The sequence below is a fragment of the Drosophila suzukii genome (assembly GCF_043229965.1).
Source record: "Drosophila suzukii chromosome 2 unlocalized genomic scaffold, CBGP_Dsuzu_IsoJpt1.0 scf_2c, whole genome shotgun sequence".
NCBI lineage: Eukaryota > Metazoa > Arthropoda > Insecta > Diptera > Drosophilidae > Drosophila > Drosophila suzukii.
In genome coordinates, this window is record NW_027255896.1 from 31,777,133 (window position 1) to 31,792,573 (window position 15,441).

At 41.6% G+C, this 15,441-nt stretch overlaps 1 protein-coding gene across 1 annotated transcript in view; it reads left to right on the top strand.

Moving 5' to 3' along the window:
• Positions 1-14,370, top strand: part of Cpr (Cytochrome P450 reductase) — a 71,551-nt gene extending 57,181 nt beyond the window's left edge. The window contains exons 5-6 of the mRNA XM_070998293.1: positions 13,143-13,791; positions 13,855-14,370. Of these exons, the coding sequence (XP_070854394.1) occupies positions 13,143-13,791; positions 13,855-13,999 (794 nt within the window). The 3' untranslated portion in view covers positions 14,000-14,370. The remainder of the gene's footprint in view (positions 1-13,142; positions 13,792-13,854) is intronic.
• Positions 14,371-15,441: the final 1,071 nt, after the last annotated feature.

The following is a 15,441-nucleotide window of genomic DNA, read 5'->3' on the forward strand; positions in this document are numbered from 1 at the left end:
ACGAAGTTAAAAAGAGACTCACCCCTGTTGTTGCTTGTTGGGCTTCCCCACTGAGTGTGGTGAGCGTTTGCGTCGCAGCCGATTACCAGTCCTATTTTGAGGGCTTCGCTATCTTTGACCAGTGTCCGGACAAGCTCGTTTGGGGGGTCTTCCTTCTCGAAGGCCATGTAAGCTGAAGCCACCCTGATTGTAGCCGCTGGAAGCTCCAGACTTGCTACGGTGTTGTCTCCGTTGCTGTAATTATGAAGCAGAAATATGCTAAGGTGCCTTTTGGCTAAAATGCAGGTTCGAATTTTACCTTCTTTTGGATCAAGCAGCAGCTTGAAATCTTTGGTACCCAGTCCAGCAACATTGCCTCCTACCACCCAAGGCTCCTGTATGATTACTAGTTCTGCCCCGCCGTCAGCCAGGCGGAGCAGGAGGGCAGCCGACGCTGCTTTACTGTGATGGAGGTTCACTTGCAGTAGTCTTAGCGACATTTGCCGAGTTCCCCTCCACCGTCGCTGCCGCCGGATTCATCGCCTGCATCCCTCTGCTTAGCGACGCGTCGGTTGAGTAGCCATCTTCCGGTTCATCATCTCCAGGAGCCTCTATCTCCTCGGAAAAGACCTGCTCGGCTGGGTTGCCGGTCGGATCCTCCTTCGAGTTAGAGTCTCCCTTATAGACTTTGATGCGGATGGCACTGAATCCGAAGTTCAGCTCCCCGTGAGCGGCCTCTATTGGGGATACTGACTCCTTATTCAGTACCACGATGGCGTGGCTGATCGGCCCCTCGTGAGGTTCCACCTTTACGACTTTCCAGTCGTGCGTGGGCAAATTGGGGTTCCATCTTTGCAACATAAAGAGGATGTCCTCCGGTGCTTTGATAGACGACGGCAGCCATATCCTCGCTCGTGGTCTGCTGGGGACGTCGCACCAATCTAGTGCAACGATTTCCGCCCCAGGATACACCTCTCCGAGCTTCTCCGTCGCCTTCTTGTAGAGGTCAGCTGATCTCTGACTGTCGCAAGACACCACCTTGACGCTGCCCTGGAACCAGCCTGCGTCCTTGCAACATGGCGTCGGTTGGGGGAAGCCCCGGAGCAAAGCCATGCAGATTACCGCTAGCTGCTCCTCGACCGCCTTCCACTGGTTTCTTGGAATCCGGCCTCCGGGGTTTCCCTTGTCAACCAGTCCAATCAGTACCTTGTCCCGCGCTATCTCCGCAAATGACAGGTTCTGTTGGACCCTAGATCTCTTTGCCGCAGGTCCAGGCAACTCTAGAGATCATTGTCTCGTTGGCTGTGCACTTACAGCATTATGCTTCTCTTGCCCGTAGTTGGGGAGCACCGTCTTCGCCCATTCCACCTTCTTCAGCCATTCGGCTGAGGGGTTGGCAATCTTGCTCCTGTTATGTGAGCGGAGTGTCTGCGCGGCAGTCCGCTTCTCCGCATAGGTGAATTTATTTTGCTCGGTGGTTGGAGCGACCGTCTTAGTCATACCTCCTGCAGTTTTTGGCTCCGGCGCGCACTTTGCAGAGGTGCTGGCGGCCGACTGTCTTCCACCTATCACCCTTAGTTTTGGGTGGGGCCCTTTTGGGATAGCCCCCGAGCTGGTGCCAGCACAGGCGGAGCCAACGCTCGCAGAACCTGTCGCACCCACCTTCTCCTCCGTCACGGGTTTCTTAGGAGTGCCCGGCTCCATTGTGTTTTTATTTTTATTTTTGTTGGCATTCATATTTGATTCCCACGAGTTGCGGAGAAAGGGAAGGTCCACCCGGGCAGAGATCCGCGATGCCCGGGTAAGGCGATAAATAGAGCAGGGGGCCTCCATCTCCCTGAGCCCACCGTTAGAGACTGAGCTAGTTTTTAACCCGGGCCCTCAGCCAGGCTGACTCTCGGCACGGTCCGATTTACACCTTAGTCCGGCCCTGGGTGAGATGTTGTGTGGGATAGGAGGAGGTAGGTTGTGCGTTTGGGGAAAGAGGGTTGTGTAGAGCAACTATTTAAATGCGGCTGAACAATTCGCATCGACGGTACTGCCGCTAAACAGCGACAGATACCCGCTGGCTGTCCGGGGCTGTTTATTACAGAGGTTTCGGTCTGACGGAATCCGTTTGACCTAGCCTACTGCTATTCCCAGCTGGCCTTATAGGCCGTTCGCTATCCGCAACCTGCGACCCGCTTGGTTGCCTCCAGCTAGGCGTCCTCGGAACCATCTCACAAGTTCCTTGGACCAAGTTCGAAGCTTTAACAAACAAACGATTTCTGCACATGGGCAAAATACCAGTAAACACCCAGCCAGAGGCGCTGTGTAAATATGTGGCGGAAAATATGAGCGTTAATGTAATATTAACTTGCAATTCTATAACAAAAACAAGGAAGAACGCTATAGTCGAGTACCTCGTCTATCAGATACCCGTTACTCAGCTAAAGGGACCAAAGGGAAATGGAGATATGCAAGCAGAGAAGCGAGATTAAAATGCGCCACCTACCGGCGGTAGACAGATTTAAGCGTTATGGGCGTTAGAGTGGGCGTGGCAAATTTTTTTTTGATCAATCGATAGGTATTGATGAGGCCAATACATTTCAGTTAACATTTTTATTCTAGCATCAAAACTATAGGAGCCACAGTTTTGGGCGGTTAGTGGGTGTGGCATTCTGCTGAAACAAACTTGCGCTGCGTAAGAAGCTCAGCATAGCATAGCTCTTATAGTTTCCAAGATCTCAGCGTTCATCCGGACAGACAGACGGAGAGACGGACATGGCTAGATCGACTCGGCTAGTGATCCTGATCAAGAATATATATACTTTGTGGGGTCGGAAACGCTTCCTTCTGCCTGTTACATACTTTCCGACGAATCTAGTATACCCTTTTACTCTACGAGTAACGGGTATAATGAGTCTTTGATGACCGAATTCAGTTTATCAGAACTCAAGTTAGAAAATAAAAAAGTGCGAAAAACGTTTTTAACACTTTAAAAAAAGTTGGTACCATAGAAAAAATTTTAAGTGCCTTTTCTTAATCAGAAAGATGTACCTTACCGAAAAACAAAGGTTTCCTTGAAGGCGTATTTCATAAATTTTTTTTTTATTAACTGGTGTTATTGGACTTTTCTTAAATATTTTTGTTGAAACAGAATCTCAGTACATGACGGCATTGCAAAATATAGTCCCCATCTTGGAATCCCCATGTCTTTGGAATCATCTGTTATTCAATTAATGTTACAATTTTTCCTATTACTTGGCTATCAATCACGGAAACGACTTGCACACTAGGAACTGTTGCTAATATAATTCATCAATTGCATTGAGTTCAAAAGGGGTGTGTTGGCCGTACTTTCTTCATTTCGGCCTCTTCAGAGATCCACCAACCCATTTTTAATTTTTTTTTTTTTTTCGATATAATATAAATAAAAACAAGGAAGAACGCTATAGTCGAGTACCTCGACTATCAGATACCCGTTACTCAGCTAAAGGAACGAAAGGGAAAGCAGCAAAGCGAGGTTAAAATGCGCCACCTACCGGCGGTAGACAGATTTAAGCGATATGGGCGTTAGAGTGGGCGTGGCAAACTTTTTTTTGATCAATCGATAGGTATTGGCGAGGCCAATCCATTCCAGTTAAAATTTGTTATCTAGCATGACAATTGTGGGCGTCACAGGTTTGGGCGGTTTGTGGGCGTTAAAGAGGGCGTGGCAAACTTTTTTTGGGTCAATCTATAGGTATTGATGAGAACATTACATTTCAGTTAAAATTTTTATTCTAGCATCAAAAATGTAGGAGCCACAGTTTTGGGCGGTTAGTGGGCGTTAGAGTGGGCGTGGCACTTCGTTGAAACAAACTTGCGCTGCGTAAGAAGCTCAGGAATCTGCACGCCAAATCTAAATAGCCTAGCTCTTATAGTCTCCGAGATTTCAGCGTTCATCCGGACGGACAGAGAGACGGACAGACGGTCAGACGGACAGACGGACATGGCTAGATCGACTCGGCTAGTGATCCTGATCAAGAATGTATATACTTTATGGGGTCGGAAACGCTTCCTTCTGCCTGTTACATACTTTCCGACGAATCTAGTATACCCTTTTACTCTACGAGTAACGGGTATAATAATTAAAATCAAGTAAGAACGCTATAATCGAGTACCTCGACTATCAGATACCCGTTACTTAGCTAATGGGACCAAAGGGAGATGGAGATATGCAAGCAGCAAAGCGAGATTGAAATGCGCTACCTTTCCACGATCTCTATATTTTAGCGTTATGGACGTTAGAGTGGGCGTGGCAAGATTTTGGAAAAGTGGCTCATCAAAAACCGACGTGCGACCACGTTGAAACTCGTTAAACCAATTTTTGACGGTCGCCATCGAAGGAGAAGAGTCACCGTACACAGCATCCAAGCGCTCTTTGATTTCGCTGCGCGATTTCCCTTCCAAAAACAAGAATCGAATCACAGACCGATATTGCTCTTTCTCCATTTTTCTAAAATCCGCGGACACGTCCGATTCTACACGAAGTCAAAACAAAACTACGAGTCCGATTCGGCTGAAACTTCGACAGTAGCCGTCTACGAGAATGTACTACACGATAGTAAATTTCTCTTGCGATAGTGACGCCATCGGGCGGTGAGGCTAAGTACTTATCGGTCTGCGCTCGTATATACCTTATGGTGTCGGAAACCCTTACTTCTACCTGTTACATCCCTTCCAACGAATCTAGTATACCCCTTTACTGTACGAGTAACGGGTACAATTATTATGGGATTATGTGCAGACGACTTATATAATATGTATATATGTGGATGAGGCTGGTTAATTAAAAAATGCACATTTCTCAGTCTACATCATCGCAAACGACAAGTTACAATAGATTTACTGGGATTTATTTTACACCAAAAGTTGTGGGTTAGTATGAATGTGAATAATGATCTTAATTAGCGCACACCGCGTAAACGCGTTGCAAGTGCTACAACATAATCAGGGGTAAACTAACTTCTTTTTCCGCTCTTCTCCCGATGGAGTAACGTATTTAGCTCTTTGAGCCGTTCTTGTAATTGCCCCTCGATGATCCGGGCCTGCTCCTTTATGAGACGGACTCGTTGTATACGCCCTGGCCTGGGCCTGACGTACCCACCACTGAGATAGTATAGGCATTAAACGAAACAGGCTTTGAAAGAAAAAGGCTTTTTCGCCAAAAATATTATAAATATAATCAACAGAAATAAAAACCGTATCAACTCGTTTAGGTCGAATCGGAGCCAGAGATCAGAGCACTAAAAAAAACAATACAACCGATAGAATGAACACGTGCAAGCTCAAACCACACCTGACCTTTTTCCTTTTTGGAAAACAGCCAGATCATCATTTGGCCCCCTTAACACAAATGTGGAATGACATACGCCGGAGCCCTGAAAACACGACTAATAAATCCGAAGTTCATCCCGTAAGCTCGATTGCGAACCGAATATAATATCCTTTCAGCAAGCAATAAGACAAATACCAAACATTATCGAAGCAGTGTAGTTAACCTTACAACAAAGTATGATAGACTTTATGTTCTTCGTGAAAACAACAATGCAAAACTTTATGCAAAATCAAAACATTCTTATAAAGATGCCCGCATCCCAACAATCAAAACAATCGTTGTCTTGCCTTCGAATATTAATGTGGAATGCCAACGGCAATTCACGGAAAAAACTTGAAAAAACTTAATTTTTCATTAAAAACCACGCAGACGTAATGCTGTTGGCAGAAACGCATCTTACAAGTAAATACAACTTCCAAGTAAGAGGATACACTTCGAATTGCTTAGATCATCCGGATGGTAAAGTGCACGGTGGTACCGAAATCTTAGTGAGGAACCGGATCGAACAACAACAACAAATTATTTGCGAGGTACATCTATATAATTATAATCAGGAAACAATGCCCACCGCACTTTACAATAACGGAAGGGAAATTCTGGAACTTCTACAATTCACTCGGAGATCGCTTTATATCAGGAGAAGACTGCAATGCGAAGCATATTACACTGAATTATAATTTCTCGATCACCCCTGTGTCTGGACTTCAAGGTTCTGCTCTTCAATTCCACTCTTAAGCCCAAGTGGACTTACGGCTCCCAGCTTTGGGGAACGCAGCAACGGTCACAATCCCTGGGGCACCATGGTATATTCGGAACAAAAACATCAAAAGGAATTTTCGCATACCGCCGATTAATCAAGAAATATCAAAGCAAAAAACGGCTTACCATAAGAAACTTACACTGCACCCGAACGGGTCTCGAACAGAAGCCGTCTACTTTGAAACGATCTACCACCCCGGAAATTATTATCAGGGCGATTTAGTCTAATGTCAGTATACGTGACTATTAGTTAGTTTATATTTGTTTTTAAGATTTTATCCACTTATTGTTATTCTCATTAAAAAGAAGATACAATAAATAAAGAAAAAGAAACAATAAATAAAAATGTATTCCAATTAATAATAAACATTTTCAGTTTTGCTTTGTGAATTTATATATTTATTACAACTGCAGGCTAATTTTACGTGTACTGTCACGGTCGCCATGTAATAAACAAAGTCAATATTTGCCACCAGTTTAGTTAGTTAGAGAGAGATTTTGTTCAATCGCAAATTATTCTTAGCTGTTAGAATTGAGCAGTGGGCGAAGTAAATGCAGCGTTAGCATATTCACTTACACATATAAATGCCGGCTGGCTCGATGTGTTAGTGGGAAAGAACCAGCCAGCACCGTGGGACTGCATAGTCATAATTTTAAACTCGTTGTCAACCAAATGTTGAGTTTAAACATATATATAGACATTTAAATATGTATGTGTATGTAGATTTATATAAACAATGTTCATTGATCATACATATAATAATAAAGTAAATAATATATCAAGTACTTCGCCCGCCACACCAGCTTCACAGGATAAACAGCTTCATCTAGCCTCGTCCAAACTCATCCAGCTTCATACGATTCGCAGCTTAATCCAGCTTCACAGGATCGAAAATCATGGCTTATCCAGCTTCATCAGAATACACAGCGTCATCTAGCTTCACAGGATACACAGCTTTTTCCATCTTCACAGGATCGATCACCCAAGTTGGGAACCAGAGCTTATCCTACTTCACAGGATACCAAGCATCGTCCAGCCTTACAGGACTCACAGCTTTATCAGGCTTCACAGGCTCATTTCCCAAACACGAATTTAAAATTTCACACATTATGTCAACGTCATTCATAGAGGAAACCAGTCACACAAGAACCTATTTTCACAATCAACAATTAGATAACCAAAATGAGCTTAAAGTACAAAGTCCAGATTGTGTCTGCATAGCTAGAACCCCTGCAATTACTTTACCAGAAGACCCTTATCACCCAACGCTAGAGCTGACTATTGACACGGGTACAAAAGTGTATGAACTATCTGAAAAGTTAGCTAAACGCATCCCCTGCTTTCGTAGAGCGAACTTTGCACTCGTTAATAGCCTCATAGCATGCCCGGATTGGTCCAATCTGTACTTAAGTACTAATATAAATGAAGCGGTTAATATATTTTATAACATATTAAACGAAGTTTATATCCTAAAATTTCAAACCAACCTCCGTGGTTTAACAAAGAGCTGGCACGACTTAAAAATGTAAAGTCTAGACTCTACAAAAAGATTAGAGCTTCAGGTTAACAAGCTGCCTTTTCCCGATACTTGAGTGCTCGGTCTGATTTCACCGTGCTTAACGACCAGTGTTATAAAAACTTTTAGCTCGTTGCAAGACCCAGTTTACACTGTCAGTATACATGACTATTAGTTAGTTTATATTTGTTTTTAAGATTTTATCCACTTGTTGTTAGTGTCATTAAAAAGAAGATTCAATAAATAAATAAAAAGAAACATTAAATAAAAATGTACTTCAATTAATAATAAACATTTTCAGTTTTGCTTTGCGAATTTATATATTTATTACAACTGCAGGCTGATTTTACGTGTACTTTCACGGTCGCCCTGTAATAAACAAAGCATAATTTGCCGCCAGAGAGATTTGGTTAGTTAGAGAGAGATTTTATTCAATCGCAAAATATTCTTAGCTGTTAGATTTGAGCAGTGGGCGAAGTAAATGCAGCGTTAGCATATTCACTTACACATATAAATGCCCGGAGACGGCTGTCACGATTTGTTAGTGGGAATTCATAGTCATAATTTTAAACTGGCCGCTATGCAGGCCGTTGTCAACCAAATGTTGAGTTTAAACATATATGTAGACATTTAAATATGTACGTGTATGTATATATATATGTATAAACAATGTTCATTGATCATACATATAAAAATAAAGTAAATAATATATCAAGTACTTCGCCCGCCACACCAGCTTCACAGGATAAACAGCTTCATCTAGCCTCGCACTAGATGGGAATCATAGCTCATCCAGCTTCATACGATTCGCAGCTCAATCCAGCTTCACAGGATCGAAAACCCAAGTTGGGAATCATGGCTTATCCAGCTTCATCAGAACACACAGCGTCATCTAGCTTCACAAGATACACAGCTTTTTCAATCTTCACAGGATCGATCACCCAAGTTGGGAACCAGAGCTTATCCTACTTCACAGGATACCAAGCATCGTCTTTATCAGGCTTCACAGGCTCATTTCCCAAACACGAATTTAAAATTTCACACATTATGTCAACGTCATTCATAGAGGAAACCAGTCACACAAGAATCAATTTAAACAATCGACAATTAGAGCTAAAAGTACAAATCATAAAGAATTATGGCAAGGATTCTGGCGATCGACGCCACCGAGACGTCTATTAATTCGGTAAGATAAGCCAGTTGAACGATCTCTGGAAGCAATTTTGTGATATAGATGAAGAAGTCCAGTCAGCTGCATTACCCAATGGAGATGAGTATGCCTCAAGACTAACAGCTGGTAGAAAAATATCAGTAAGACAAGACAACTTAGCGTCAGCAAGCGGCCCTTTAAAGGTTCCTCGTCGAATCCATAACAACTCAAAGAACCCGTTAGTCAAGCAAGTCAAGAGACGGCATAATCGATCGACATGGTTATTCGACAATTACGTAGACGATGCAATGAATTAGAATCATCTCTAATTCTGGCTTCAAATGCGCCAACTATTACCCCAGCATCACAACGACACCTGAAAGTCCAATGGGAACTATTGAGACAGGCCCATGATGAGAGGACGCTCCCGAAGTAAGAAGTAAGTCGATTTCAGACCTCATCGGAAGAATATAATATATTCTTGCTTCTTCCAATGAGCCTCAATCTATTTCTCCAATCAGTACTCCTCAATTTGATGGCGATTATATAGATTGGCCCCGGTTTGAACTAATTTGTGTAATTAGTAAATAATAAACCATTCTCAGCCAGTCAGAAGCTGCGTATATAACCATTCTCAGCCAGTCAGAAGCTGCGTATTCTGCAAGGAACATTTTGATAGACTTCTCACAAGGCTGATACGACGACACCTGGCAACGACTAAAAACGAGGTACCAAAATGGCAAGTGATTAGTGTTTGCCGCAATAGGAGAAATCCTCGGTTATCGTGTCTCCAAAACAGCTACAAATTGCAGTACGGACGAGGGTGCTTAAGCACCCTCAACAACCTCGATATCAACACAAAATCATGGGATCCAATCTTTTGTTTTTTATTAGAAGAAAGGTAGACCAACAGACCCTACTGGAAAATTCAGCTGACTCAGCAACGGAAATCGAAGGGGGTGTACTGACGTTGCATGCTTGAGACGATAGACGCAAAACCTACAACAGTCCGAAATCAATTAGTGCACAACGAAAAAAACGGTCATCGGCGTGAAGCCGGTTTCAGGAAATGGATCCCAAATGAACAAATTGCTTGTCTACAGCTCATAATGTTGAAAGCTGTGGATTACTGGCCACTTGTCGAGTCTCCCATCAACGGCATCATTTAATGTTAAATAAAGGACCATCAAGCAATCCAGTGTGCGGCATAGGAACCACCACAGTCTACGACAATCCCAGAGGATATGTTCGGTTAGGGGTTGAGGTATATTCTCGTGTAATACCCGGTGAACTTCTTGAAATAAGACCTAATAAACCTTTGGCACAAGGGACAAGGCTTGGTTATATAGTCACAGAGTTTCTTAATAAAGAAATTTCATCTGATACGGAAATCAACCCTATTTTGGTAGAAGTCGCAGATGATCTTGCAGGACCGAACGCTGCTGATGAGCCAACGAAAGATATAAATCTATTGAATAAAAATCAATTTCATATAGAAGATAGCAAACGGCAGAATGAGATTTCACTCGATGAAGAAAAGATTAAGTTAACGAACTTAGCATTGATGGATAACAAAATAAAGGAGCCTGAAGATAATAGTTCATTGCAGCTGACTGAACTTTATACTACAAGAGAAAAACCAATTAATACAGAACCGACTTCTCACAAACTTAAAACCTACAAGAAGCCTGATTTTTGTTCAACATTTCTTAATTTAACCAAGAAATATCTAAGTTTTGTTGCAGAAGGTCCACATACCATAGACGTGCCAAATGATCAAGTTCTACGAGGGCACAATTTCAGTCCCCACGGGACATGAAACTCAATGATTTGTTAGGTGCTTTCTATACAATTCGGCCAAGGGCTGACCGACATCACGCCTTAATTGAAGGTACCCCTCAATGGGGGGAGAATGTTCGTACCCAAGGGTGCTCAACATGACCAGCACCCGTGTAGTACTTCCAAGTAGTATATACGCATTTATCAAATGATGAATAAATCAGTTATCAACGCATCTCATACCCCGCGGTTCAGCTTTCTACCTTTGGGAATAGGGCTCGTAGTTCACTATCTCCACTAGCAGCTAACCAACTTTAGCTCAACCTCAGCGCAATTCCGCATCGCCTGAGGTCCGGCATCGCCATTGCCGCGACGCGATCGTCCTGCCAGCAAAGCGTCCCCGTGCCAGCGATAAGTGCTCGTTACCCCTTGTCCCGCGGTGTAACCCAGAAGTGTCTACTTCGGTTAGGCACAAACAGAAACTGATTCATCAGAACGAAGATCAACCACAAGTAATGGTTCTTTGCAGTTTGCTGAAAAACAAACTGCAAGATAATTAACGAGAAAAATTCTGATTATCTCCACTACAGGATTTCTGAAGTTTTGATGACATTTTTAAATTTAACCAAGACACATCTAAGCGTTGTTGCAGGAATTCTACATACCATAAACATGCCATATGAATACTTTCTAATAGGGGACAATTTCAGTCTCCACGGCAATGCCGTATCTGTCGGTCAGCTCGTTCTGCAGTGTCAGCCGAGCCCCAGCGCAAACTGTTAGCATAATCGAAATTCACTGACCTACTCTACAATACAACTCATTTCACTATTGCTTACACTAAACTTCCGTGTTATCCAAGTGGTATGTAAACAGGTATATATTCAAGAATAAATCAGTTCTCAACGCAACTAACCTCCGTTAGCTCAACCTCAGCGCTTCCCGCATCGCCTGTGGTCCGCCATCGCAGTAACCATCGACGTGTCGCGATCATCGTTCTGCCATCAAAGCGTCCCCTTGTCCCACGGCGTGACTAAGCAGTGTCTACTTCGGTTGGACACAAACAGTACAAAAATTCCTACCGTTGCGTAAGGTGGAAGATAGTCTCTTAATATAGCTACTTAATGTTCTGTTCTGTCGTATTCGATTATATGTATTTTCCTGAAAAAAAACTTACAGTGACTGATGTATTGTACACCTTCCGCTTGTTAATAACAGTTGTTTAAACTCACTGTTTTGCATTTTCAAAACTACTTTAAGCGGAATGCTGTGTGCCTTGATCTAGGTTTGACTGTTGTGTTTTTTCCAAAGTACTGTTTGTTATATTAGTTATCTTTGTTCGATATAATGCATCGGCTAAAACATTTCTTGTCCAGGGCTTATATATTTTTTTTGTTTAAAACTTTCTATGAATGAATACCATATTTTTATTTCTACATTTGAATTTTTATTCGAAATTATGATTGATAAAGATTGATTGTCCGTTTGCATAACTAAGCCAACTATTTTATATAAATAAAGCCCATACTATGGCTTTTTGACATTAGGGTTATTGGTTTCTTGTCTTGTGATAATACCGCCACGGTAGTTTGGCCTGATGAGTCTGCTGTTGTGGTATTGCACTTTTTGGCATTTATCAAGTTTGAGCTAAGAGAGGATGATATTCATCTTTAACTTGGTTTGGGAAACGACTACAAATTTCTCGCATATTTCGCAAATGTTATATGATCAAAATTCCTGAAAAAAAATTCCATTTTTAAATTTAAATACAAAAAAAGGACTTAGCGTTAAAATAAATTATTTTTTTATATAAATTTAAAACTACATGGACAAACCAACAAGAACAAAAATATTCACACTCATAATACAATGGCTGCAATGGCTTTTAGAGTACTATTTTCAGTTCTATAAATTCACACTTACAAGTAATCGTTATAGATGGATTATATTTGTTTCTACTCCTCACTAATGATTATTGCCTGAGTTTTATTGTAAATATAATAGAAACATTTTTAAAACTCACACCCAAGTCTAACTTACCTAAGTCGATGGCATTGATTATAGCGTTCCCTCTTGTTATTCCCTTGCAGAGGTTATAATGATTTCAGTCAGATGTTTGCACCGCAGTGAAGGGGACGTTTCCGACCCCATAAAGCATATATATTCTTGATCAGCAACACTGGACGAGTCGATCTAGCCTTGTCCGTCTGCCCGTCCGTCTGTCTGTTTCTACGCAAACTAGTCGCTCAACAAAAGTCTTAATTCGGATTGGACAACTATGTCCTATAGCTCCCATAAGAAAGATCCAAAAAATATTTTAAAAAAATTATAATATAAAATAAGTATTTTTGACATATTAACTTAAACTCTTGGAAGTATCATTCTTTTAATACTTCAGAACTTCGAATACCATTTTTAAAAAATCTGACGATTTTATCATATAGCTGCCATAGGAACTGTCTAATAATTAATGTAAAAATAATAATACAAGGACCGTTATATAGCGTTCTGCAGGGATAGAGAAACTTCGGCTTGCCGAAGTTAGCTTCCTATCTTGTATATTATTATTTCTGTAAAACAAACTTACATTCCGCAGGGAAAGAAAGGTATCAAAGCTGGATCCAAGACGCGTGCCGCAACGTTATCCACATTCTGGAAGATGTCAAGTCCTGCCGCCCTCCCATAGACCACGTCTGCGAACTGCTTCCCCGGTTACAGCCCCGTTACTATTCCATCTCCTCATCTGCTAAAGTACATCCCACAGATGTGCATGTTACAGCCGTCCTAGTAGAATATAAGACTCCAACAGGACGTACCAATATGGGAGTGGCCACTACTTATTTGAGGAATAAGCAACCCCAGAGCGGCGAGAAAGTAAAGGTGCCAATATTTATTCGCAAGTCGCAGTTCCGTCTACCTACGAAGCCTGAGACGCCTATCATAATGGTGGGACCGGGAACGGGTTTGGCCCCCTTTCGCGGTTTCATTCAGGAACGACAGCACCTGCGCGATGAGGGCAAGAGCGTGGGCGAGTCGATCCTTTACTTTGGCTGTCGTAAGCGCAGCGAGGACTACATCTACGAAGCCGAGTTGGAGGAGTGGGTTAAGAAGGGTACACTTAACTTGAGGGCCGCCTTTTCACGTGACCAGTCAAAGAAGGTTTATGTACAGCACCTGCTTGAACAGGATGCAGATTTAATATGGAACGTAATTGGCGAGAGCAAAGGGCACTTCTACATATGCGGGTAGGTTATTTTAAGGCAGAGATGGATCCATAAAGTACATTATTATTTTATCTTCCTATACAGTGATGCGAAGAACATGGCGGTGGACGTAAGAAACATTTTAATGAAGATTCTGTCCACTAAAGGAAACATGAGCGAGGTTGACGCCGTGCAGTATATCAAGAAGATGGAGGCTCAGAAGCGCTACTCGGCCGATGTCTGGAGCTAATCTGATCCAAAAGCCAATCGAAACTCGTAGTTTTCTAATTCATTATAAAATGAAAGCGTAATTTTTGGTTTGGGAACTTCTTTCTGCAGTTCAACAAACTAATGAGGAATGATTAAATATACATATTTTAAATGACTCTGTTTAGAGGGACAAACTAAGATTGAATCTAAGAAACGAAATGAGCAAAGTAACAAGTTATCGATTTAAGTAGCTTTGTACAAGTGCAGATTAGATTGAGTCCATCTTAAGAGCATTTTAGTTTGTATCCTTTTGGTGAATGCAACACAAAAACAACATGTGCAATTTTAAAAATGACACTTTTATAAATAAAAAATATCATTGAAGTTTCTTATGGCTGGATAACCCACAAAGCGAAGTTTGATCAATAACTATCTACAAAATGTTAATCAATAGGCGAAATAATATTGGACTAGGCACTGCATTGTTTGGGTCATACATTAAAGAATTCTTTTGAGGCTTTGAAAGAAACAAATATATTTGACATTTACTGGGATTTGTTTGGATAAGAAGGCATGGCCTCTTTAGCATTTGAACGTTAACACTAAACTTTATAACTCAAACAAGGAAGAACGCTATAGTCGAGTACCTCGACTATCAGATACCCGTTACTCAGCTAAACGGACCAAAGGGAAATGGAGATACGCAAGCAGCAAAGCGAGATTAAAATGCGCCACCTACCGGCGGTAGAGATTTTAGCGTAATGGGCGTTAAAGTGGGCGTGGCAAATTTTCATCAATCGATAGGTATTGACGAGACCAATACGTTTCAGCTAAAATTTTGTATCTAGCATAAAAATTGTGGGCGTCACAGGTTTGGGCGGCTTGTGGGCGTTAAAGAGGGCGTGGCAATACTTCTATATACAAACTTCTGTTTCATCACCAACAGGCTCCGCGGTATAGCTAAGAATACAAAAAAACCGATGTCTGGCGACATTTTCAATTATGTCGCTTATATTACCCCAGTTTACAAAAAAAAATTGGTGAAAAACGCCTTCAAGGAAATCTTTGTTTTCCGGTAAGGTACATCTCCCTGATTAAGAAAAGGGCACTTAACATTTTTTTAAAGTGTAAAAAACGTTGTTTGAACTTTTTTATTTTCTAACTCGAGTTCTGATAAACCGAATAATCGAATCAAAGCCTTTTTTACAGGCAATAGAATGCCCTTTAACTTTCATATACTCATCATTGAGTTCCATTCATTAGTTTCGAAGCTACACTTCGTCAAAGTTGAAAAAGTTGGAAAATATGCAAGAACTCTGGCATAAATGGCTTCTATAAAAATACACGTCTAAAAACCGAAATTAGTTTTATGTTGTTTTCTTGAAGGCTTAACCTTAACGGAGAATATGCGCCATTAATCCGTTGGTAAGTCGATATTTTACAGATTTTTAAACGTACGAGTATATACCCAAGTTCAGTATT